Raw genomic sequence first — 27,525 nt, forward strand, 5'->3', positions numbered from 1 at the left:
CTCTCCTTGGGGGGCGGGGAAGGGGCGGATCGGTCTGGCCCTCCATTGGGTGAGCCACGCTGAGGGATATCTCCAAGAACCAATCAAAAGCGCGAATCTCTACCCGAAGTTGTGTGGGGAATCGCCTAGCATACCCGTTTTGGAGGTCACAGGTCCTCCAGGCGTAGTTAGTGGCGGAGCAAGCTGTGAGGGGAGGGTCTTCGAGTTGTCGCCCGCGTGAATTCGGGGGCCCAGTGAATGTCTGAGAGGAACCTTCACTCCAGACTCCGAGTCAGTTCGAACGCAGGTCTCTCTCGTCTCTGCCTCGACGACTTTTTCTTGTACCACTTTCCCCTCCTTTTCCCCTGGGGTCCTTTTGGTCCCGCCCCTCTCTCTTCCCCCTCAAAAAGCCGAATTTCGCAGATTCTCAGCTGTGAAGAGAAAATTTTGCCGGAAATTAAAACCTTCCTTCTATTAGGCAGTAGTCGGTTGATGGGAGGGGCTAAAGGTCGCTTGGTGTCCTGACAAGATGCGTTACTGTCTTGCTCAGATCATCTTTAATGCTTGAGGGAAAATAACTAACTGCAAACCTAGAACTTTCGGATTACTATCCAGCTTGAAGGTAAGATTCCTAGAGAAATTTCTTTTTTAACTATTATAATTCAGATACCCTTAAGAAAAATTCAATAGCGATGTTTATAGATGTTTGAAAAGAAAGAGGGTTTTGTGTGTATTTTAGCGTTTAGTTAGCAGTCTGAGTGTTTGATGTTTTGTAAGTGTGTGCTTTGATTTGTACCTTAGAAGATACAGAATTTGAGGAGATGGGTTGCAGTAATTGCAACCAAAGTGAAGAGTATGATTATAATTTTATTCCAAGATCTTACATGAGACCAAAAAGTCAAAGAAATATATATAGTCAAATGAGTAGATGACCAATCAGAGAATGTTTTGAATCCCAAAAGGTGCCCTAAGTTGCCTGTAACTTTGTAGAAAACAATTGAAAGTAACTTTCCAGAATTCCCACTTCTTGGGAGTTCATGAAGTTGGAATTCTTAATTTTGTGTTCACTTTTGAGGGATAAAGGGGGTTGGTTTTAAGAATATTTTGGAGTCAAAACTTAATATTGCTTTATAGACTTTTTTGATGTACCTCGAACTTTTAAAGTAATGAAAAGTATTTACTGTAATTTTAAAAAATGCAAAACAATAAAAATAAGTGTAAACTTTTGGACTTGACTGGCAGTAGATATCTACCTGAAAAGTAACAATGGTGCAAGAGTGGACAAAGAGAATGGGGCTGGAAATTATGTGGTATTGACTACCTTTGTGATTTCTGTCAGGGTGCTCGTTTTCTGTCAGAACTTCTGGTTTATTTATTGTTAGAAAATTTTATTACATGACCACCAAGATCCCTTCTGCACTCTAAACTTCTGCAATATTTAAGAAGCTTTTCAAAATCACACTGAAATCACTAAGAAATTTACATCATTTATACCCATGCAAAAGTCTGCAAAATCTTATCTCTTAAAGGGTCCAGCTAAACTGAACTATCATCTGAATATGTTACTACTTGCACTATACTCTTTTATACTCTTACACTCTCTTATCGGCTTGACCCTAATTTGTAGAGTGTGAGCAAGAGTATGGTTCAGTTCAGTTCAGTCGCTCAGTCGTGTCCGACTCTTTGCGACCCCATGTAGAGCAGCACGCCAGGCCTCCCTGTCCATCACCAACTCCCGGAGGTCCCTCAGACTCGCAGCCATCAAGTCAGTGATGCCATCCAGCCATCTCATCCTCTGTCGTCCCCTTCTTCTCCTGCCCCCAATCCCTCACAGCATCAAAGTCTTTTCCAATGAGTCAACTCTTCGCATGAGGTGGCCAAAGTACTGGAGTTTCAGCTTCAGCATCATTCCCTCCAAAGAAATCCCAGGGCTGATTTCCTTCAGAATGGACTGGTTGGATCTCCTTGCAGTCCAAGGGACTCTCAAGAATCTTCTCCAACACCACAGTTCAGAAGCATCAATTCTTCGGCGCTCAGCCTTTTCCACAGTCCAACTCTCACATCCATACATGGCCAAAGGAAGAACCATAGCCTTGACTAGACGGACCTTAGTCGGCAAAGTAATGTCTCTGCTTTTGAATATGCTATCTAGGTTGCTCATAACTTTTCTTCCAAGGAGTAAGCGTCTTTTAATTTCATGGCTGCAATCACCATCTACAGTGATTTTGGAGCCCCCAAAAATAAAATCTGACACTATTCCCACTGTTTCCCCATCTATTTCCCATGAAGTGATGGGACTGGATGCCATGATCTTAGTTTTCTGAATGTTGAGCTTTAAGCCAACTTTTTCACTCTCCTCTTTCACTTTCATCAAGAGGCTTTTTAGTTCCTCTTCACTTTCTGCCATAAAGGTGGTGTCATCTGCATATCTGAGGTGATTGATATTTCTCCCAGCAATCTTGATTCCAGCTTGTGTTTCTTCCAGTCCAGGGTTTCTCGTGATGTACTCTGCATAGAAGTTAAATAAGCAGGGTGACAATATACGGCCTTGATGTACTCCTTTTCCTATTTGGAACCAGTCTGTTGTTCCATGTCAAGTTCTAACAATTGCTTCCTGGCCTGCATGTAGGTTTCTCAAGAGGCAGGTCAGGTGGTCTGGTATTCCTATCTCTTTCAGAATTTTCCACAGTTTATTGTGATCCACACAGTCAAAGGCTTTGGCATAGTCAATAAAGCAGAAATAGATGTTTTTCTGGAACTCTCTTGCTTTTTCCATGATCCAGCGACTGTTGGCAATTTGATGTCTGGTTCCTCTGCCTTTTCGAAAACCACCTTGAACATCAGGAAGTTCACGGTTCACATATTGCTGAAGCCTGGCTTGGAGAATTTTGAGCATTACTTTGCTAGCGTGTGAGATAAGTGCAGTTGTGCGTAGTTTGAGCATTCTTTGGCATTGCCTTTCTTTGGGATTGGAATGAAAACTGACCTTTTCCAGTCCTGTGGCCACTGCTGAGTTTTCCAAATTTGCTGGCATATTGAGTACAGCACTTTCACAGCATCATCTTCCAAGATTTGAAATAGCTCAACTGGAATTCTCAAAGACCATGTGTCTAAATATTTAAGTTATGAATCATCAAACTATTATTTAAAATATATTCTACTCTACTACCTTCACAAACCTCTGTAAATAATAATCTGGAAGGCCAAGTTTACATTTAGAATTCTCAGACTTCTAGAGTCCTCAGACTGACCCTATTCTTTTCCCATTCCAAGCTTCTTCACCAACCTCACTCAACATATTCAAGCCGTGTCCACATCCCTAAGTGAAGTCACTTAGTCGTTTCCGACTCTTTGTGATCCCGTGGACTGTAGCCCACCAGGCTCCTCCATCCATGGGAATCTCCAGGCAAGAATACTGAAGTGGGTTTCCATTTCCTTCTCCAGGGGATCTTCCCGACCCAGGGATCGAACCCAGGTCTCCAGCATTGCAGACAAACGCTTTAACCTCTGAGCCACCAGGGTAGCCCCTCCCTAAACCCTCTGCAAATAGTGATGGGTAATGAGCCGCTCTATCTGCCCTCAAATCTAGCCACTCTGAAAGAGGTGTGCATGCTCCTGGTAGACGTGACCCCTTGACCTCAGACTCCCTGCCCTCTGTAGCAGGAGGAGGAACCTTACCCAAGTCTAAGGGCAGTACTGTTACAAAACATGCTCAGTTATCTCTTCTCTCCCCTGGAATCAGTCATTCCCTCACAACTAAATAATTCCTAACAACATTAAGAGGACTTTCGTGGTGGCTTAGAGGGTAAAGCATCTGCCCGCAATGCAGGAGACCGGGTTCGATCCCTGAGTCGGGAAGATCCCCTGGAGAAGAAATGGCAACCCACTCCAGTATTCTTGCCTGGAGAATCCCATGGACAGAGGAGCCTGGTAGGCTACAGTCCATGGGGCCGCAAAGAGTCGAACACTACTGAGTGACTAGGGGAGAATTCCTACTATTATCACCAAGTCCTACTGGCTTAATCTCTTAGCTGCTGCTGCTGCTAAGTTGCTTCTGTCATGTCCGACTCTGTGCGACCCCATAGATGGCAGCCCACCAGGCTTCCCCGTCCCTGGGATTCTCCAGGCAAGAACACTGGAGTGGGTTGCCATTTCCTTCTCCAATGCATGAAAGTGAAAAGTGAAAGTGAAGTCACTCAGTCGTGTCCGACTCCTAGCGACCCCATGGACTGCAGCTTACCAGACTCCTCCACCCATGGGATTTTCCAGGCAAGAGTACTGGAGTAGGGTGCCATTGCCTTCTCCGTAATCTCTACTAGCACTAAGTATTAAGTGTAAGTTGCTCAGTCGTGTCCAGTTCTTTGTGACCCCATGGACCATAGCCTCCCAGACTCCCCTGTCCATGGAATTCTCCAGGCAAGAATACTAGAGTAGGTAGCAATTCCCTTCTCCAGGGGATCTTCCCGACCCAGGGATCGAACCCAGATCTCCTGCATTACAGGTGAATTCTTTACTGTCTGAGCCACCAGGTCTCAGCAACTAGCACTGAAACCATCCACTTCTCTCCATGTTCAGTGTTGGTACCCTGTTTCAAGTACCACCCCTCTCACCTGGATAATTGCACTAGCCTTTTATCTACTCTTCTTCTTTTCTAATTTTCTCAAATCTGCTGGCCATTCTACCCAAAATACACTTTTCAAAACATAAGTCTGATCATGTCACTTTCCTGCTTCAGACCTGTGTATGGCTTCCATTGATATTAAAATAAACAACAAAATCCTTAATTGACCTACAAAACCCATCATGATCTAGCCCCTTCCTCTTCTATTTCAAAGTAAATGGTCTTTAATTTCCAGAATGCACCATAGTCTTTCAATTTAGGAATATTGCATACATAGAATGCTTTTCTCTTTGCCTGATGCTCATGTGATGGTTTGCATAATGGATGTAATGGAGCCAGATATCATGAATACCTCCTATATTTCTAACCTGCATGACTTGACAGACAGTAGAACCATTCATTGAACTAGGAAATACTAAAAATATGACAAGTTTGGGATGCTCTTTGATCTTGCAGCTGATGAATATGAGGTACCTGTAAGACATCACATCCTTTGGATCTCAGCTCAAGCTACACTTCATTTACTTCGAGAAGCCTTCTCTCCCTGTCAGGACTAGGTTACTAACTTGTTTGTTCCTTTTCTTCTCATCCCCATTTCTTTCTGCTTATTGTTGTTTTTTACTCACATCTCTCCCATCTCTTTTCACTCCTCCTCTGCAACAGCAGTTCTATGAAAACATACTCCCCTTTACCCTATTTCTCCATCTTCTTGTCTGACACTTGGCTGTCATGTGTCAGACAAGAATACAGACTATATATATATTTTTTAATCTCTCGCATATTCTACTTTATTTTTTAATTATTAAAGACTTAGCTACATATTCATCCCCTTTACTCTCTAGCCATCATTTTAATTGAAGTCAGTGTCCATGCTAATGAACCATGTACTTACTATTCTTCTTGTCTCAGTGTTTCTCCTTGGACTTACATTTCCATTCTGTTTCAGCCACAAATTCCAATGGACCCCTTCTTGATCCTTTTCATCACTCTTCCATCTCTGAAATTCTGAACTGCAGTTTTTTAATATTCAGCTTTCTCAGTCCTCTACAATATGCCCTTGCCTTGTAACCTCAGAGAATTCCCATCTCTACATCTTTCCTTTTCAATTAATTATGATTGCCAGATAAAATACAGGACACTCAGTTAAAGTTTCAGATACCCAGTGAGCAGTTAATCCCCTGCCCCCAGTTAATTTTGAATTCAAATAAACAGTGAATAGATTTTTAGTATAAGTATGTATTATACAATATTTGGGATATGTTTATACTTGAAAAAGTATTCTTTGTTTATCTGAAATTCAAATCTAGCTGAATGTCCCTTTTTAGTTTCCAGTAAATCTGGCAACCCTATACAGATTCATCCTTTCTATATTTTCTTCTCTATCCAGCCTAGAATCTGTGTATATAATCTGCACCATACCTTTGCCATCACCTCAATTCCTGGTACTCTGATTCTCTTCATCTTTAGACTGCTACCCCTGCCCCACATCTACCTGCTTCTCTGCTAAGCATTGCTCCCTCTCTTCCATGTAAGTGTTGGGGATTCTTAGGAATATGTAGTTGCTCTTTATCTAACTCTGCACACCCCTCTGTGATACTGTGCATCTTGGTGTCTTTAAATGCTGACAGCTTCCTAGTCTTTGTCTCCTGCCTTGGCCTTCCATATGATTCCTGACTCTTATCCAGATGCCAAATGGATATTGCCATGTATGTAGCCACTTACACCTCAGATTTTATACTACCTATTTCCATCCTCCCATTCATTAATTCTCCTGCATTTTTTTTATATACCTCATCATTCAAGTACAAGCTTGCGAGTAATCTTCATTGACATTTTTTTCACCCTCATCTTCCTCATTAGTCAGTCACTGTCTCTAACCAGTTTCTCTTTTCCATTCCTATCGCTGCCTCTTGCCTTCAGGCCTCAAACCAGTTTGGATTTTGTCGTTGATACCTTCCTAACTGGAAGTCTTCCGTCAGAAACTGTCCTCCATGCTGCTTCCAAAATCATATTTCTAAAATATAAACCTGATTGTGCCACAGTCTCTTCACTAATTCCCTTTTGCATATGGGATAAAAGTCACTCTTTCTAGTGTAAATACAAGCCATTCTTTTTTTTTTTTTACTTTACAATATTGTATTGATTTTGCCATACATCAACATGAATCTTGATATAACCTTAGCACTCCTATCGCTCTCACCCTCCTGCATCTTTACAATGTTTCATCTATTCTGATTATGTGTAATTGCCAAAAGAGTAGCATTCCTTGTTGCTCTGTCTGTTCTTCCTGGAATACCCCTCCAAGTTTGGGTTCAAGCATATCCCTAGTACTGTGCTTCCTGACCTGCCAGAGTAGAGTTGATTGTTTCTTTGTGCTGTCAGCATTTGCCTAGGATCATTTAACACATTGGTCTCAGCCTCTAGCCTGAGAGCTCCTGAAGGGCAAGGATGATGTGTTATTTGTATTTGTATGCATAGCATCTGGGACATGGTTAGAAAATAAATGTTGAAAAGAAGTATATAAAGAACAGGTTTGTGATCTTCATGATAAGATGAGGACCAGAGATTACAAACAAATGTTCTTGATAGGTTAAAAAAATAATATGGCAGGCTGAATGTAATATAATAGGAAGTGGTAAAGACTGGAAACTGAGAATTATATGCCTTGTCTATATCTACAAGGTACATTGCTGATTGTAGCAATATAGAAATGAAGCAAGCCAAATATTTAGATTGCTAAATATCTAGATTTCTTTCAAAATGTTTTAATGAATGGGAGTATGCATTTATTTTTATTCATTTATGTATATTTTTGGCCACACCATGCAGCATGTGGGATCTTAGTTCCTCAACCAGGGATCAAACCTGCACTCCCTATGTTGGGAGCACAGAATCTACCACTGGACCACCAGGAAAGTCCCTTGATTTTTTTTTTTTTTTAATACGAGGTATCCTAAGAAACTACTCAAGACAAGACAAACATACCTGTGGGTCAGATAGCCTAGTCTGAGTTCCAGTCTAAAAAAAAGTAAGTTGCTTTGGTTAAGATAGCTTCTAAGAGTTTTATTCATTTGTTAACTCACAGCCCTACTTTTGTCAGTTACTAGAAATGATAGATGCTAAGCAAATATATGGGCTTCTCAGGTGGCTCAGTGGGTAAAGACTCTGCCTGTAATGAAGGAGATGCTGGAGCTGTGGGTTCAATCGGAAAGACCCCATGAAGAGCATGGCAGGCAACCTGCTCCAGTATACTTGCCTGGAGAATCCCATGGACAGAGGAGCCTGGCAGCTGTAGTTCAGGGGGTCACAAAGAGTTGGACACAACTGAAGCGACTGAGCACATAGGCACACAAAGAAATACATGCAAACTTCTAGCTGTAATAAATGTATGTTAGCAGTGCTTAGTGTGTAAGCAGGAATCAGTTTTTTCTCTTTATAATGTCCTCCAGTACTCCTGAGCCTAACTGCATTTTTACTTTGCAGTTAGACTATCCTCGGGCCTTGTCCAGGTTCCTGACCCCCTTGGATAAAAGGTCCTTGTGCTTTATGAAACCATATATTAATCTTAAAGACATCTCTTCTACCCTTCTGGAATGGACATCTTAAAGCCCTACCTCTATAACACTGATCTGCTTATCTTTATGTGTCTTTCTTATGTGAATCAGCATTGAGCAGTTATAAAGAGTGGTTCTATGCTTTAGGAAAGCCTGACCTTTTCAACTTTCATATTGTCAGTTCTAATTTACTCCACACTTAGTACAGGAGGCAGCAGACTTGTTCCGTAAAGAGCCAGATAGTAAATATTTTAGGCTTTGCATTCCGCATCTCTCTGTAGCAACTACTGCTTGTTGCGCAAAAACACCATAGACGATATAGAAATGAATGGGCAGGGCAGTGTTCCAGTAAAACTATAAAAACAGGCAGGATAGATTTGACCTACAATATATAGTTTGCAGACTCTTGGCTTTAGGATGTGGATTTGTACCTTTATACCATGTGAAAGGGTAAACATCTCTTCCGCACTCACCTTTGCTCCTGCTACATCAATCACACGACTTTCCCAGTCCTGCCTCAGACCCTTGGCCCAGGCTGTTTCCTTGCCTGGAATGCTTCCTCCCTCCCATCCCGACTCCCTTCTTTCAGATGTCATGACAGGCCTTCCTCTGTTCATTATTTTCTGACATAACATTCTCTTTCTATCACAGATTATATCTATTTTACAATTGTTACCTTTTTATCATCTGTCTCCTTCAGTAAACAGTAAACTCTCTGGGGATAAGGAGCATGTCTTTCTTATTCACTTTTATATATTATTTAATGTATCTCTGCCATTCAGCAATATCATGATCATAAAGTAATTAGTACTCTATGTTATAGCTCTAGCAAAATGCCTTGTATGCATTAGACACTCACCAAATGTTTATTGAATGGATAAATCAATTAATGACTCAGCCTGAATTTTGATTAACCAACTTAGTTGTTCACCAGGAACTGATAGAATAGTTCTATGATGATGCAATGGTATATACACAAAGAAGTAAAAAAATTTTAGCTTTCTGATTAATCTGATTATACCTACATGTGCATTTCAGTCATAGTGACTTTCTTAGTAAATGTTTCACTCTTTCTCAATGTATTAGCACACTGATGCATTGAAAATTTATACGACTCAGAATACCTTTCTATAACTCATTTCCAAAAGTACAGAATAGCTCTAGCTGCAGATCTGAATAGGTCAAACAATGCCAAGTGTATACCGTGAGATTTTATGGAGGTTTACCTCATATAAGGAAGGTCAGAACTCTAAGAAAAATACTGACATAGTTTTGTCTTTTAGCAGAAAAGGTATATTTGGATAATAGAGTAGTAAATAGGACTTAGAGGGTCAGTTTTGATCCTTGTGTAACTATCTTCAGAATCCTGGCAGTTAAGCAACTCTGAATAAACTTTAAAAAGTTTTTTGAACTGGAACAAAACATAATATCTAAGACCAGTTTCTTTGTATTCATCTGAAAGCCTTCTGTTATACTACTGAAGTAAAAAAAAAAAAAACTATTGACAAGCATTGCATCCATCCACACCCAACCTGTTAAAAGAACTATTGGAATTAAGTATAGAACAGGAAACTTATTAAGCTGTATAACATTACCTTATTGCCTTTTCTGTTGACAAATAAGATTGTTACCAAGTTTGCATCCATATAAATATATGACAAGAGAACATAGTGATCCACAGATTCACTGTTAATTTCTCAGGCATCCATCAACACTAGACTCTGTAATGATTATGTAAATCCTCTCCCTCACCCTGATTACAATCATTCTTAAGAAGTAGAAAAGAACCTATTTGAGGTCCCAGGGTTGAGATATACCATATGTTATAAGTAGAGTTGTTGCATATAGAAATAATTAAAATAACTTAAAAAAAAAGACAATTATTATGAGATTGGATTACATGAAAAAGTTAAAATACCCAAACAGCATTTGTTTAGCCGTATAGTATACAACTCCCTGGTGGCTTAGATGGTAAAGAATTTTCCTGCAATGCAGGAGACCTGGGTTCAATCACTGGGTTAGGAAGATCCCCTGGAGAAGGGAATGGCTACCCACTCCAGTATTCTTGCCTAGAGAATTCCATGGACAGAGGAGCCTGGAGGGCTATAGTCTGTGGGGTCTCAGATATGATTGAGTGACTAACACTGTCACTACTTTCATAGTATCCAAAATACAATTTTTTAATAAATAGAGGATGGATATGGGGACATCAGGGGAGAATTATTCAAATTCAGTTCAGTTCAGTAACTCAGTGATGTCCAACTCTTTGCAACCCCATGGACTGCAGCACACCAGGCCTCCCTGTCCATCACCAACTCCCAGAGTTTACTCAAACTCAGGTCCACAAGTCGGTGATGCCATCCAACCATCTCATCCTCTGTTTTCCCCTTCTCCTCCCGCCTTCAATCTTTCCCCAGCATCAGGGTCTTTTCAAATGAATCAGTTCTTCGCATCAGGTGGCCAAAGTATTGGAGTTTCAGCTTCAAAATCAGTCCTTTAATGAACATTCAGGATTGATTTCCTTTAGGATGGACTGGTTGGATCTCCTTGCAGTCCAAGGGACTCTCAAGAGTCTTCTCCAACACCACAGTTCAAAAACATCAGTTCTTCGGCACTCAGCTTTCGTAGTAGTCCAACTCTCATATCCATACATGACTACTGGAAAAATCATAGCTTTGACTAGACAGACCTTTGTTGGCAAAGTAATGGCTCTGCTTTTTAATATGCTGTCTAGGTTGGTCGTAACTTTTCTTCCAAGGAGCAATTGCCTTTTAATTTCATGGCTGCAGTCAGCATCTGCAGTGATTTTGGAGCACCCAAAAATAAAGTCAGCCACTGTTTCCATTGTTTCCCCATCTATTTGCCATGAAGTAATGGGACCAGATGCCATGATCTTAATTTCATTCAAATTGAACTGCCACTATTCACTTGTGTATCTCAAGAACATTTCAGGCTCATTATATCAGCTCCATGATAGTTTATAGGTGCCTCCTCTAGAGACTCTCAAGTTTCAATTTGAGGGTCTGTTTTTTCCCCTCACATTGTTCCTCTTGTTGTTTAGTCACTCCGTCATGTCCGACTCTTTGAGATCCCATGAACTGGAGCATGCCAGGCTTCCCTGTCCTTCACCATCTCCCGGAGGTTGCTCAAACTCAGGTCCATTGAGTCAGTGATGCTATCAAACCATCTCGTCCTCTGTCGTCCCCTTCTCCTCCTGCTTTCAGTCTTTCCCAGCGTCATGGTCTTTTCTAATGAGTGGGCTCTTTGCATCAGGTGGCCAAAGTATTGGAGCCTCAGCTTCACCGTCAGTCCGTCCAATGAATATTCAGGGTTGATTTCCTTTGATTGACTGGTCTGATCTCCTTGAAGTCCAAGGGACAAAAATGGCCATAAAGTTGGTAAATTATTTTTATAGTAACAGCTCCCCAATGTATATCTGTAAACCTCCTGGTCCTCTTGTGTTTGTAACCACTTCAGCATCTTCCACAGGTATGTCAGAAGCACCTCAAATTCAGTATGGCTGTAGTAGAGATGGCTAATATTTGTTCCCCTTTTTTCCTTACTACCCTAACTTCATTTCATTCAGGTGCAATGTGCCTAGTTTGAAAAAAAAAAGCGTAGACCGCCCAACCTTCCTTATTCCTAGGGATACAGTGACGTTTTGGAAGTCTGGGCAAGGCTTTCAGGACAGCTATTTAAGAGTACGAGAGGGTATTTAGCCTCTTTGCCCTTCCCCCTTTCTCCCTGCCTGAAACTTGGATGTGAGGAAAAAGAAAGACCCTCAACTATCAAAATGTAAAACTTTCAGCCCATATTTTACTTACTCAACATTGTAGGCAAGTTGAACTCTCAACCATTAATATCATTTTACAACAAATGTGGCTTAACTGCTTGCCCAATTGTAGTCTTTCCAGTTTGAGTATGTTCTTAAGTTTGGGGGAAGCTGATAATTGTAGATGAGAGAGTGCCCTCTGTTTAAAGGATTCGTTGGGAGAGCCAGCAGCAACCACCAAGCAGGAAGAATGTAGGAAGAATAAAAGGGGCCAAATAGAGTAACTGAACACCATCCATAATGTCTCAGGAGATTAATTTTGCTACCAGAATTTTTGTTTGGAAAGACATCAGATCATTTTGATGCTTATTTTTAAGAAAAGGATAGGAAGCCTGTAAAATGTATGACAGGAGCCTTACTCAGTGCTGTAAATCTCTGAAAAGGAAAGCATAAGTTTTGTAGTACTAGTCAGTTTTCTGAAAAGAGGAAACTTTTTAGCTAAGAATTGGTGAGTAGAGTATAAGGTATATAGTATAACCTTGAAACCTAAGTGTGGCAAAGAGGTGTAAAGAAAGGTGATAAACTCATAGAATTTCTAGATTGGAAACCCAACCCTGTATCCAGTTCATGAGTTTCCTTTGCCACTTATCCTTTGCTTTGTTCTTGAACAGGAAAACTTCACCTCCAGAGTAACTGTGGTCTGCTTCATAAGTTTCAGCCACACTTTCAGACCATCACTGTAGGTAGGGGGATGATGTTTACTTAGTGTCTTGTGTAAACCTCATGTTTGTGAACATTTCATGTCAGCCTATGTTTTGAAAATCCTTCCAAGGTGTTTTTCAAAACTGAACTGGAATTCCATATTTATTGTGACACTGAACCGATTTTCTAATGTATCCTATCTTGTAAGAGGAAACAGAAGTCTTAAAACATCTTTAAAAAAGCCTTGTAAATCTAAACTTTGATCATGCCATTTTATTATGTTTAGGAAATAACGCATTCAGGAAAGATGCAGTGTTTCTTTGGTTGCTGGTAGACACAAGTGCTTTTTTCTCATACGAGGCCAAGAATATTTTTAGGGGAGGAAGTGAGAGTGGGAGAGAGTGTAGACAAACAGATCTATAAAGACAGTGGCTTGAACCCTCAAGACACTCTATGAGTCAGTCACAGAGTTGGGTAACCTGAGCACCCTGAAGCAGGCCTGACAGATTCCCGGAGGAGATGGCCCACAGAAGGGCGGTCTGCACGTGTGTCAGTAGGGCCAGAAAACTGCGAACCTTCGCCTGCCGTAAAGTGATTTCACTTTTCAGTTTCACAGATTCTAATTTGAAAAGCTTTTCTGAATATTTAATGAACAGAGCCATGAAGCAGCATGTATCTTGCCTCAGATGCCACTGCTGGCTTTTCTTGATTCCCATCAGATGAACTATTGCTTCTATGTACCATCAGATTAAAAAATAGATGCATAACTAAAACAGCTAAACTAAAAATAAAAAATAAAAAACCATAAAATGCCCACTTTAAAGTTAACTTTTAAATCCAACACAGGGTCTAATTAAGTCTATTATAATTGCTATTTTTAGGATTTTTATCCTAGTCTTTCTCATGTTTAATCCCTGTGTTTGATTCCAGTGAATAGAAAACACTAAGTTCTAAAATAATGTCACTGGGAGTTAGTGAGAGAGGACAGAAAAAGAAGGTACAAATCAGGTCCCTGGAAACCTTGAATACCAAGGCATGAAACCTTGCCAGCATAGATGGACAAGTCCAAGTGCCGAGCAAAGATGGTAAGCTCTCCATGTGTATATTTCTTGTAAGCTTGGGTCGAGTTTGTCCTGTCGTCTTTATCTTGCCATCTGAGTTTACAAACTCTACCAGCATAGCTTGCCCATTACCTTGATATGTGAAAAGTGTGAGTGATAAAGACGTTCAGTGATTTCTGTTTCTTCACATTGGACTGTCAGTACATGGGCATCAGTATTAGAGGTACACAGGTCCTCTTAAATATTGTTTGATGACGATACCAAGTTAAGTGCTTCAGTATATCATAGGAAAGCAATCCTAAAATAATGCAGCACCAGTATAAAGTACAGGTATGCTGTCATGGGCTTCCCTGGTGGCTCAGAAAGTAAAGAATCCGTCCGCAATGTGGGAGACCTGGATTCGATCCCTCGGTTGGGAAGATCCCCGGGAGAAGGGAATGGCTACCACTCCAGTATTCATGCCTAGAGAATTCCCTGGACAGAGGAGCCTGGCGGGCTACAGTCCCTGGGGTCGCAAAGGGTTGGACGTGAGTGGTATGATATGCTTGTAAATGAACAGCTAACTCCGTTTGGAGGTTAAGAAAGACTTTTGATGCCCAAGGTAGAGGCATTAAGCAGGAAAACATAAGTACATTAGTGGCAAAAGATACAGAGTATTTTGCAGATGTAAAGAACAGTGTTATTTTTATTTATGTGGGCATGCTAATGTCTTTGACCACTCTAATTGAAAGCATAAATCATATTTATATGAACTTATATTGACTCTTCCCCCAGCTCATATTTATATTTAGTAACTTTTTTAAAAAAATTTTGCTAATCAGTGATATTATTTTTTACAGCTGCTTTATTCCTTGATACAACTACCTCTTAAACTAGAGGTACTTCTCTTACTACTCGTTTACGGGTGCCCTTCTTCAATTTACCTTCCATTATTAGATAGTCTGCTTTTTCTTATTTTCCATGTGTGTTAAGTATTTAGTTAGTGCATACTTACAGGCTCTGAAGGCATTCTGGCTGCAACATCTATCACTCCTTCAGTTGCCAAGGTTGTTTCAGCTGATCTGACTAGCCAGGCCAGTGTCCGCTTCCCACCTCACCTCTCCATGTGTGTCCCTCCCAAAGCTGCACACTCAAAGAGAACCACCTCCCCTAGTAAAGAAGACCATTCTTTGGTCAGGGGTATATGAGTAGTTACACTCCCCTGCTAGAACCTGCAAAGCACCCACATGGTACCAAGCAGTAGACTTAAATGCTAGGAATATAGCAATAGACAAGGCAGACTTCACTCTGTAGTCACAATTTCTGTTTCCAAATAAGCTTTTCATCAGTGCTTTGTTATTCCAGACTCTCACTTCATTTCTTACTAATTTATTTATGTAACAAATGGCAGTAAGTATCTAGTGTCCCCAGCACTGTGTGGTAATATAATTGAGAAGATAAATGTCAACAGTTAAATTATCACACTGTGGTTAAAAGAATGCAATGATGGCATGCACTGGATACAGTGAAAATGCAGAGGACAGATCATCAACTTTAGCTGGAGAAGTGAGGGAGAAAATCCCAGAGATGATGATATTTGAGCTGAATTTTTAAAAATTAGAAGGCAAAAAGATGGAAAAAGACTTGAGGCTGAGGAAAGAGCACTTAGAAGAAGACATGAAATAATGACATGTTTAATGTGGTTTTCTCTGCAACAAGTTTTTTGTAATTTGAGTATAAGGAACATGAAGTGCCATAAAAGGAGAAGAGTCTCTACAGTGGATGAGTGCCAGACTCTGAGCTGTGTTGCTCTTGACTGCCTTGGCATGCTGAAGACTCACTGCATGCATTTTGTTAACTTAAGTGCTTAATGAGGAAGCATGGAAAATGTTTATCTGTGTCTCACTTCCTGCTAATTTCTCCCAGGCTTCACCACGTCTTTCTTCCTAACTCTAGCTGAACACTTCTCCATACCTTGCCTTGTAACTCTCCATGTAATACTTAAATGCTATTTCAGTTATCACAGCTTTTCTACAAACCAAATAATATGAAAAATTTGACATTCTAAAATTAGATTTATATTAGCTATTACTAAAATATTGTTGGGATTTAAAATACTACACTTACTTTATACAACTAATATCTTTATTTAGCTCTCCTGTTTATATTCCTTTTTATGATTAATTTTTTTTTCAAAAGCATAAAAATATTTTGAAAGTAAAACAGTAAAGTTGTGAAATGTTTTTATATTGGCTTCAAACAAAACTTACATAGCTTCTTCTGTTTTTTAAAAAATGAGTGTCTCTCTTGAAGAGATTTCTCCATATACAGAGATACAAAAGCAAGGGAAAGTAACTTAAAATACTATTAAACTAAATAAACCCAATGAAACTCATATAGGATCAAGTCAATATCTACCCATTCTTAAACGGTAAAATCTGAAAATGGAATGTGTGTCTAAGCCTTTCCTTAATTTCAAGAAGCATGTACTAAGGATATATATGCTTTTGTCAAACTCCATTATAGTCACTGGAAATATAAAAATGAAGAATACAGTCCATACTCTAAGTGGATTTGTTGTCAAGTATTAAGTTGAACCACATGAAATTGCATTGTTTTTTTAGGTCAGAATGTTCAAATATCAGTTCAGTCTAAATATATGTGTGTGTTACATGTATATTAAATAGAAATTTACAATAATAGAGATACGAACAACGTGCCCTGAAAAAGTGCATTGTGCTGCCCAGAACAGTCTGTGAAAGCTTTCCAGAGATGACATTTGAGCTGAATTTCAGAAAATGATTGGGAGTTCACTATGTGTTCATGTGAAGTGAAGAGAATGAGCACATTTCAACAATAAGAAACAGCGTGTGCACAGTTGTTGAACAGAGAAGGGGTCTAGTTCATGCAAATGCTTCAGGTTGGTTGGAACGCCAGGTATGTGGAAGGTGACAGAAGAGGCAGGCTAAGGAAGCAGAGGGAAGATGTTAGAAGGTAGGAGGTACCAAGCCAAAGAGATGATGCTATCCTTGAAATTGGTGAGCTGTGTATAATCCACAGAATGTGCAACACAACTTGTTAGGGTTCATAAAGGAAGTACTACTATTTATATATATATTTTACCTGCGTCTTTTCAGATTTTCTAATTGTGTAAGGACTACAGTATATATAATTCTTTCTGCAGGACTGAATGTAAATAATTTCTAAATAAATAAATATATATGTATTACAGTGTGTTAGAGGCTGAATTGTCAGTCACGCTTCTCTGTCCATGGAATTCTCCAGGCAAGAATACTACTATGGATAGCCGTTGCCTTCTCCAGGGAATCTTCCCTAACCATGGATTGAACCCGAGTCTCCTGCATTGCCAGCAAATTCTTTACCATATGAGCCACCAGGGAAGCCTCCATATTACAGTAGAAGTGAAGTGAAGTCGTTCAGTCGTGTCCAGCTCTTTGCGACCCCTTGGACTGTAAGCTACCAGGCTCCTCCCTCCATGGGATTCTCCAGGCTAGAGTACTGGAGTGGGTTGCCGTTTTCCTTCTCCAGGGGATCTTCCCGATCCAGGAATCGAACCCGGGTCTCCTGCATTTCAGGTGGATGCTTTAACCTCTAAGCCACCAGGGAAGCCCTATATTATTGCAGTAGAGTGGGCCACTTTGTTACGGCAGCCCTAGAAAGTGAGTGCATGCTATGTGATCAGAAAGTATAGAGGCTCTGTACACTACTGCATATAAAACATGACTAATGACAACTTACTATATAGAACTTTCTCGGTATTCTCCGTGGGGCCCTAAATGAGAAAGAAATCCAAAAAAGGGCAGATATAATGTAGCTGATTCACTTTGCTGTACAGCAGAAACTAACACTTTGTGAAACAACTATATTCCAATAAAAATTTATTTTAAAAAAGTTTAGAGGCCTTGATTAGATTATGAGAAGCAATAGAAGAGTTGGTTTATATTTAAGATTTCAAATTATTTATGTCCTATAATTATTCAGTCTCAGGATTCAATAATTTACTTATGTTGAATTGATTTATTGACTTCCAGTACTTTACTTCTTTAAAACATTAAACTTTGCAAATAACTTTCATTTGTGTTTGGTATAGTTTATGTTAAAGGCAGAAGGAATTAGGAAATACTTACCTGTAGCTCAAAACAGATACGGTGATAATTTTGCAGCAGTTTTAGGGGAAAAAATTATATTTAAGAAAAGTATTTAATCCCATTAGGCAGAAGTGAAACTAAAATCAGAAACAGGATCCTACCAAAAGAAGTCATAGCTGTGAACAGTTTAATACTATATCATAATTGCAAGAGGATTACAGGTAAAACATGCCTTATTCTAGCTACATAATCTTCAAGTATTAAGTACAACCAGTCCTTTTTATGTATGACATATGTTAGTCACTTGCCTGAGGTTCCAAAACACAGTTTTTAAGGTCAGGAATGATACACTAAATTCAAATTATCCATTTGAAGCCTGTTGATAGGTCAGCAAGATCCAAAAGTCAGCAATACATTGAGTAATGATTATGTCAGTACAAAGTATATTATGTATATTATATTTTGGGCATTTTAGAATTGTATGGGACATGGAATATTTGATAATTTTTGGCCTTATACAAATATGTAATAGCACTTTGAAATGCTACTTTTAAAAACTGTATCATTGTAATAGTTCTACTGTCCTTTAGATAAGTAGTTGTCAGACTTTCTAAAAGAATTCTTTCTTCAAATGAATTCTTATATGGAAGCCCATTATACAATAATTAGGCAGTTTACTCCATCAAAGAATACTTTATAGACCTTTGTTTTTTTTTAAGATTGGAAGGATGTGGTGGGTCTTTGTTGCTCCGCTAGTTTTATCGAGTTTGCTCCTGGCGCTAGGAGCAGGGTCTACTCTTTTGTGGTGTGCGAACTTACTGTGGTGACTTCTGTAGGGGAGCACAGGCTCTAAGCCCGCGGGCTCCAGTAGTTGCGCTGCATCAGAATTTGTAATGCAGGGACTTAATTGCTTCCTGGCGTGTGGGATCTTCCTGGGCCAGGGATTGAACCGATGTTCCTTGCATTGCAAGGCAGATGCTTAACCACTGGACCACCAGGGTAGCCCAACTTTTGATGTTTTAAATCTTTGATTCTTATATCTAGCCTGGAAGTTCTGTATTTTGTGAATGTGTATTTTATATTCACTGTGTAATGTTAGCAGGATGAAAAGGAATTTACGTGATAGGAATAAAAAATATGCTACTGACCTATGATCATAGGGCCTATACCTGAAGTTGCTTTCCCACAGGGTAATTGGAATATAAGAATATATCTGTTGTCTCTAATGTGGTCCCCTCGTTTATGACCAGCACAGCAGTCTGCGACCTGTATCTTCTTGGTCAAGGATATAATATCCTCTGTTCTCATTAAGAGACTTCCCTTTCTCTGCTTTTTCCCTAGTTCTTTTAATAATTTTTGGTTTTGCTCTCTATTCATTTAACTACACCTTTGTTACCTTTGGACTCAAAAACCTGTCTGTCCAGTTGAGTATCTGGTTATTTTTTCCCTCACCCATGACTTATAATCATATTGCTGTAAGCTGATAAATATTTGAAACTATGTATACTTTTTATATGCTTACCTTGTTGTAAAAATTAGCACCATATAGAAAGGGGATAGCATTGGAGACTCAGAATTACAGTTTTTACATTCAAAGCATTTATTAGATGACTAATTTTTTTAAGATCAAGATATGTCAGGTGGTCAATCTGATAACACATAAATCACAATTTACTCTTTTAGCCAGTGCTTATTGAACCCCTATGATATGCTAACAGTCATTATGAAAAGTTTGAAGTATATTTGTTATTTAGTCGCTAAGTCATGTCCAACTCTTTTGCTGTTCTGCCTGGCAAACTAAGTGAACGTGATCCAGCTTTACAGAATAGATGGATTACACACAAAGAAACCTCTTTATACACACACACGCACACTCCCTGGTATAAGCTGTGAAAGAAACAAATGGAGTTCTACTGCACAAGTAGAGAAACTAAATAGAACAGTAAGAAAAGGAACGGGAAGTGAAAAGAAAAACATTCTAGGCAGGGATGAGCTTGGGCAAAGGCCCTTGAGATGGGCTCTGGAGGGAGCTGAGCTTGTTCAAGCAACAAAAGCACATTAAGTTCTATGAGGAAAAGATCTTTCTCTTTTGTCTAAGACTATATTTTAGGACTTCTCTCGTGTCACAGTGGGTTAAGAATCTGCCTGCCAGTGCAGGGGACATGCATTCAGTCCCAGGTCTGAGAAGATTCCACATAGTACGAAGCAGTTAAGCCCGTGCACCACAACTGCTGAGCCAGTGTGCCTCAGCTACAGAAGCCCGCACACCCTAGAGGCCACCCAGCGCAGCTGCTGAGCCCACATGCCAACAGCCTGTGCTCTGCCACAAGAACAGCCCCTGCAGTGAGAAGGCTGCCCACCGCAACAAAGAGGAGCCTCCACTTACCACTAGAGAAAGCCCAAGTGCAGCAACAAAGAAGATACATTTTTTTAAAATAATATAGAACAATGTATTTTAAATTAAATAGGCACTGCAGAAATATTTGTGTATGACTTAATAAATATCTATGTACCTGTAAATAAATATCTGTATATAGGATGTAATGAGGACAGGCTGAAGTTCAAAAGGTAGGTAAGGACTAGACCTCACAAACCCTGTTTAAAAAAAAAAAAACAACTGGGGGATCTGATTTCATAAAGCCTCACTCACAGCCATGTGAGGAATTGTTTGCTGGGGATTAAAAATGGAAGAAGGAAACCCGGGTTCATGAGTGCAGCAGAGGTGGAGAAAGTAGACCACCGAAGCCACTAACTGTGTTAGAGCCAGGCCAGTGGGCCGACCTTGCTGCTTCAGCATCTCAGCAGAGGGAATGTATCTGGTTTCTCTTTTTATCCCTAGAACTACCATAGCCCCTCAACCCCCAGACCAATCCTGGAAAGAAATTAACCTTTTTAGAATTTAAGCCCGTGAGGAAAGTAATTTCAGAGTTTCTCCTAGGTCTTTGTATTATTGAGGAAGTGACCATCTGAAATGAAATCACAAAGAAAATTAAAAATGCAGATTATTCTACAAGATAACAGACTTGTAAAAAAAAAGTCAGTGCCATGGAGAAAAAAGGCAGAGAAACATTCGGGTTATGTACTACAGTCAACTTACTCCCAGCGAATATCCCTTTTGAAGACATTTTACCACATGTACAGAAGCACAAACGAGGGGAAAAAATTTTTTTTTTTTTTTGTTAACGCTCAATAAAACCATTCAACTTAAACTAAAAACACTTTTTTTTTTTTTTAAAGAAGGCTTGGAATCTTAGTGAGACCCAGGAGCCTGTGGGAGAGGCCGCTGCAAACGCGCTGTTGACCTACAAAGACATGACCACCAACACCAGCCCCACGCATCCCTACTGGCCTCGGCATCTGAGACTAGACAACTTTGTGCCTAATGACTGCCCCACCTGGCATATCCTGGCTGGCCTATTCTCTGTCTCTGGAGTCTTAGTTGTGGCCACATGGCTGTTGTCAGGGCGTGCTGCGGTCGTCCCACTGGGGACTTGGCGGAGACTGTCCCTGTGCTGGTTTGCAGTATGTGGGTTCATCCACTTGGTGATTGAGGGCTGGTTCAGCCTCTACCACGCGGACCTTCTCGGAGACCAAGCCATCTTATCTCAACTCTGGAAAGAGTATGCCAAGGGAGACAGCCGATACATCCTGAATGATAACTTCATGATATGCATGGAGACTGTCACGGCTTACCTGTGGGGACCACTCAACCTGTGGGTGGTGATTGCTTTTCTCCGCCATCAACCCCTCCGCTTTGTCCTACAGCTTGTGGTCTCTGTCGGCCAGGTATATGGAGATGTGCTCTATTTCCTGACAGAGTACCGTGATGGATTCCAGCACGGGGTGCTGGGCCACCCACTCTACTTCTGGTTTTACTTTGTTTTCTTGAATGCCCTGTGGTTGGTGCTGCCCGGACTCCTCATACTGGATTCTATAAAGCAACTTGCTCATGCCCAGAGCATACTGGATGCCAAAGCCCCCAAACCCAAGAGCAAGCAGAACTAAAGAGTGATGAACTAGGCTTAAACACCGGCTATTGAGGAACTCTCCACCTGCCAGAAGATTCCAATCCTTGCTCCCACAGGTTGGAAGGACAAATCGAATTGATCTGTCAAACTCAGGTTGATGGGTGGGCAGTGGGAAGAAAGGAGCCGTGTGGAGCCACTGTCAGGAGCCAATGGGACAAAGGTACAAGAGAACCTAGGAAGTCTGTGATGGGGACAATTTTTTTTTTTTAACTTTACGATACTGTATTGGTTTTGCCATACATTGACATGAATCCACCACAGGTGTACATGAGTTCCCAACCCTGAACCCCCCTCCCACCACCCTCCCCATGTCATCTCTCTGGGTCATCCCAGTGCACCAGCCCCAAGCATCCTGTATCCTGTTTCGAACCTAGACTGGCGATTCGTTTCTTACATGATAGTATACATGTTTCAATGCCATTCTCCCAGGGACAATTTTTTAAATCAGGAAATAAAGATCTTGACCCTAAAGAAAAAAAAGAAGACTTGCTTCTCTCATACCTCCTCTGGCATGATTGTGAGGGGATGGCTTCTGTTGTGAGGACTCCACCTCCAGTTCTAGGGAGTGAGTTGAGTCTAGGTACTCGCAGAGAAGTCTTTGGGAAGCTAAAGAGTGATTACTTGGTAGAGAACTCAGAAGGACATTAAGACAAAACTCTCTTTTCCCCAACATATACTGAAAATAACCTTGAGTGGAGCTATGAGTCTTAATGTTTGTTTTATATAACATTGATCAGCACATAGGTTCTCAATGAATGGAGATTTGTTACCTCACAGAGTAGTCTGTTCTACTTTTGAATTCCCCCTAATTGTTAGGAAGTTATTTCTTTTAACCAAACCAAACATTTTCCCCATGTTATTCCCACCCATTGTATGTAGTTTTACCCTCTAGAATCTTGGCAAATATGGCTGATTTCTGTTGTTGGAAGTTTAAAATTTAATTTAATTTGGCATGGCTGCCTGGACCTCTTTTAATCTGTAAAAGAAAGTGAAGCTGTAGCAAGAGTTAAATTTATTTGATGCAGTAGACCAAGTTTTCCATGTGAAAGCAAATTTTATCTTGGGATGTGCCAGTCACTAAAGCCTTTTTAATGAGGCAACTCAGTTTGTTCCTATAAACTGCCAGTTTATTCTCCTGGATCTTAAAGGAACACTAGCTCCAGGTGGGCAGGCCTCTTCTGGAATAATAATAACCAAAATAATTAAAAACCAGATTACTGCCCTAGTCCCTCCCCCCTCCCCCATTCCTAAGCCATCTTCATAGCTAGTAGAGGAGTATCAAGATCATCCTCTGAGTTCTAGGGCACTCATCCTTTCACTGGGCTTCCCTGCTGGCTCAATTGATAAAGAATCTGCCAGCAAAGCAGGAGACAGAGGTTCAGTCCCTGGGTTGGGAAGATCCCCTGGAGAAGGAAATGGCAACCCACTCCAGCATTCTTGCCTGAGAAATCCTATGGACAGAGGAGCTTGGCAGGCTACAGTCCATGGGGTCACAAGAGCAGGACATGACTTAGTGACTAAACTACCACGTACTGAGATACTTCCAGGTTCTGCAGAAAGTGTGGCTGTCCCCTCGACCACACTCTGCCTTTCTCTGCTGCACTGTTCCCTGCCCTCTTGTTTCAGTAGCTAACATCTCCACAAGTTTTCCTTCTTCTAGAAGTGTACTTTCTCAGGCATGTATGACCTCTAGCATTCTCTTCATATTGTGGTTTTACGAATTTTTATTACTGTGTTATGGCCTCTTGAGGGGAAAGAGATAAATATGCATTATCAGCTAGTTTGAATCAGAATTGTGGTTAAAGTCATATTTTAATATAAATCATACTCTGTGGAGATTTTTGGCATATTAACAATTCAGTGATTTTTAGCATATTCACAAAGTTGTATAACCATCCCAACAATCTAATTGCAGAACATTTTCGTCACCCCAGAGAAGTCACATACCATTAGCAGTCATCTCCTATTTCCTCTACTCTCCTGCCAGCCCTAATCAGTCACTAATCTACTTTCTGTCCATAGATTTGTCATTATTGCTGTTTGCAGATGGGATGGTACAGATAGGAAGAAAGGTGAGCTCTGGTCTGGAGGGGAGCTTCTACTTCTGATCTCTGCTTATTGGCCATCACAAAATTTGAAGTTAAAAATCCCTGATTCTTTGAAGATTAATTTCATTCCAAGAACTTCCATCCAATCTTCAAAGGTATTCACATACAGTACCCATAAACATGGGTGGCTAGGTAGGTAGATACCTAATTTAATCTTACTTCATAACTTTAATCTTATTTTGGGGGAATGAGTGACCCTAGTGTGCACGCACATGTGCACACACCCATCTTGTCCTGAGTTGTATTTCAAAGACTTCTTGTTTGGATTGACAATGAAGGACACCATGGCTGAAACACTTTCCTCCAATTCCCTAATTCCTAGGTGAAGACATCCAAATACTAGGTGATGGTAAAGGGTGGGAGTCGATAGAATGAACCATGGGGAATGACTTAGAGAAAACACCCCTCTCTGCCTTGTGTACAACCAGAACAGAGAGACACAAGGAGGGGCAGCAAGTCTTTACTGGGTACTTTCTCTAGCCAGGGCGTCTGGGCCTCCCCAGCACCTCTACCCCCTCAGGAGTGGTCCTTTATGATGTATCAGCTCCCCAGAGCCGCCATTGGCTGTCGGGAGTGTCCTGATGACTAAACAAAGCAGGACAGGTGTGACTCCTCGTTGTCCTGGGGAGAGATATATACAGAGGGCAGACCTGGCAGACAGGTAGACAACTGAGTGGCTTCAACATGGCAAAAGTGACCGATCAATCTTGGGAGCCAAAAACCACAAGCACCAAGCGGTGGAAGAAAAGGAAGACCCTCTCTCAGCCTGGATCAAGAGGCAAGGTGAGATGACCCTACCCAAGCGCCTCCTCTTCTTTCCCATTTATACCCTCTGCCCCTCCCCTACCCCGAGATAATCCTGCCCCAGCCTGGCACAAACCTCCTCCTTAGTCCCCCACCCTTTCCCCCGACCCTTCTCCCAACCAGTGACCTCTGGGCTCACCATTGCCTTAACAGGTGGTGAAGATATATAAGAAGGTAAAAAGACCACTCCATGTGTGTTCAAGAAAAAATTACTCCCCAAAAGTTATAACTACAAGAAGACAAAAGAGAACAAGAAGGGCCAAGCTTCAGCCAGTTCCATAGACTGAGCCAAACGCAGCCAGGCCAGGTCTAACAGCCCCTGTAGAACGACACCACTCTGAGATAAGACCTAAGCAAACAGCGCCTGCAGAGCAAGCTTCAGAGACCTGAGAACAATCTGCTATATCTAGAGTCCTGGCTGCGGAGAAATGGCCAACTGCGTAGACACTGGCTCAGACACTGATGTGAAACATGGGACACAAATGCTGGTTATTAAAATCAGCAAGGTGTGAGAAGCCCCTCAAAAAAAATACAATAAAATTAGGCACTCTGCATACAAATGAATCGTGTCGCTTTAGTGTTGTCTGAGATTATTTCTTAAAGTGAGAGAGAGAGAGTGAGATGACAGAGAAGCTTAGCATCTTTGGTTCCCCCCAAATCTACCTGAGGAGAAAATGTACATCCAGCTCACCAAGAGTGGAAAATACCCTTTCTGCCAGGTTCTCCAGCTCTGGCAAAAGAGTGTTTACCATTTCTGTACTTGGTAGTCAACGCTCATTTTCAAGTGTGAGTGAAGTCGGCAGAGCACAGCGGCGCCAAATTCACTCTAGTAGGTTAAAGGCAATGGAAAGGGGACGGGGGAGAAACAACAAGGAGAAGGCTCTGACTTTCTCAGTCATAACACAGAACTGGACTGTGCTGGTCAGCTGGAGTAATTCAGTTGTGAGTTGAAGGCCCCTGATCCTCACAGCTCCCTCATCCTTTGCTGGCCTGGTGGTGAGTTTTGTAACAAAGGACAGGATGGCAGCAGTTCCAGCCACTAGGAGAGGGTAGTCACAAGGCCACACTGAGCAGAGGCTTCAGCAGATACTCATTGCTGACCTGATTCTGCCTACCTTCCTTCGTCTCACCCTCCCATCAGTCTCTCCCACCCCCACCTCCTGCTTTAAGCCCGGAATGGAGTGCTCACTCAAAGTTGCCCACAGAGGTGGAGATGATTGGGAGTCCAGTATTTATTGATTAGAAAGTGATCCTCAGGCATGTGTGGGTCTCTAAAAGAATTTGAAAAACTATTCACCTCCATATATAACTTTAAGTTGAAATTCAAAATTTCTATTTCATAAGTTTAAATATTTACTAAGGATATAATTTGTAATTTGTTGTAAACATTGCTATTGAAAATAAAACTGTTACATCAGTCTTTTCTTCTTTAATTTTTATCTTCATAAATTCCACCCCAGAATTTATGCTATAGAATTAGACTAGAGAAGTGCCACCAGACAGGGTTATTATTTGGCCTCTATTTTTCTCTCAAAAGCTTTGAATCTGAACCAGCACATGGTTGATGTGCCATGCCATATGAATGAGATGATTTTTCTTGTGTACACTTTAAAAATATGTGACACTGGCCTGAACTGTAAGGACAAGTGCCTATCTGACCCCTCTGCTCTGTAGCTGTGGCACACATTAGTTACAGGCTATACTTCAACAGTGGAGCCAGTGAATTTATTGTAGGCAGTTGTTCAGGGGTGTTCACTTAGAAACCAGATGTCCCGCGTTGCACAGCTTCTTTTGTGAACAGGAATGTCCTGACCACATTTTGGTAGTGAAAAATACAACGCAGGTGTATCTCTCTGGATTTGCTGTTTACAGAATAACACTGAAAACAGTCCTAAATTACCTTTTGGCTCTTCCTATATCTTTTTATTAAATTTAAAACAAGTACTTTTGTCCCCAGGAAGATGGTCCAAAGAAAATGATAGCATTAACTGTCTCTGGGAGGAGGAACTGAATAGCCAGGACCAGCATGAAAGGGAAACTTCTATTGTATGTCCTCTTGTATCTGTGGAATGTTAAGCCATGTGAATGTACTGCATGTTCATATTTAAAGTCTTAATTTAAAAAATGAGTAAACTGTTTGCTTGCCTGAATTGTTAATAAGGTGTGTTTATTTTGATTTTCAATCATTAAAACATTTCTCTAGTTCCTAAGGATTTATTTATCCAATAAGCATACATAGTAATAACATAATAGCAACAAGAAAATTACTGTCAGGAAGACATCAAAACAGTATAATGAAGCCAGATTAGGGGGGGGAAAGGGCCCAATAGGAAATTAAGATTCAGTACCCCAACATTTTTTTTTTGAACAAAGGGAATTCCCTGGCTGTCCAGTGGTTAGGACTCCACACTTTGACTGACGGCTGCCCAGGTTCAATTCATGGTTGGGTAAGATCCTGCAAGCCATAAGGCGTGGTCAAATAAACTAAAAGATTAATACAATGAAATTCATATTAACACTCTTAATCTCGATGTCATGAGTTAAATGTTACAGATACCAGGTTTTCTTTTTACCGCTGATCACACTCCAGTGTTGGTCTTCCACACTCCAGTGCTATCTGGAACCTTTTTGATCTTGTTAACAGCTTCATCAGACTGTCCTGTCAGGGCTTTGCCCTGTGATACTGGATAGCATATTCTATCACCAGAGCTGCTGGTCTTGTTTTTTCAAAGATACTGCAGACCTGAGGGTGCTTCCTACTTTTGCAACTTGAATCTAGGCTCATTTACGTTTAAGAGAATCGTGAGA

At 40.8% G+C, this 27,525-nt stretch overlaps 1 protein-coding gene across 5 annotated transcripts; it reads left to right on the forward strand.

Moving 5' to 3' along the window:
- Positions 1-136: 136 nt before the first annotated feature.
- On the forward strand, positions 137-26,867 carry LOC101102976 (3-beta-hydroxysteroid-Delta(8),Delta(7)-isomerase-like). 5 transcript variants are annotated; one of them, XR_009600351.1, is made up of 5 exons: positions 137-286; positions 530-601; positions 13,559-13,713; positions 21,015-24,696; positions 24,871-26,867. XR_009600351.1 is itself a non-coding variant. In XM_027968567.3 (3 exons), the coding sequence occupies exons 2-3, from the start codon at positions 13,684-13,686 to the stop codon at positions 21,780-21,782; spliced, it is 798 nt and encodes a 265-aa protein (XP_027824368.2). In that variant the 5' UTR covers positions 137-601; positions 13,559-13,683; the 3' UTR covers positions 21,783-26,867. The 5 variants fall into 5 exon arrangements, 1 of the variants encoding a protein (XP_027824368.2); XR_009600350.1 differs by having other exon boundaries at positions 137-601; XR_009600352.1 differs by lacking the exon at positions 13,559-13,713 and having other exon boundaries at positions 137-601; positions 21,018-24,696.
- Positions 26,868-27,525: the final 658 nt, after the last annotated feature.

The sequence above is a fragment of the Ovis aries genome, chromosome 4 (assembly GCF_016772045.2).
Source record: "Ovis aries strain OAR_USU_Benz2616 breed Rambouillet chromosome 4, ARS-UI_Ramb_v3.0, whole genome shotgun sequence".
NCBI lineage: Eukaryota > Metazoa > Chordata > Mammalia > Artiodactyla > Bovidae > Ovis > Ovis aries.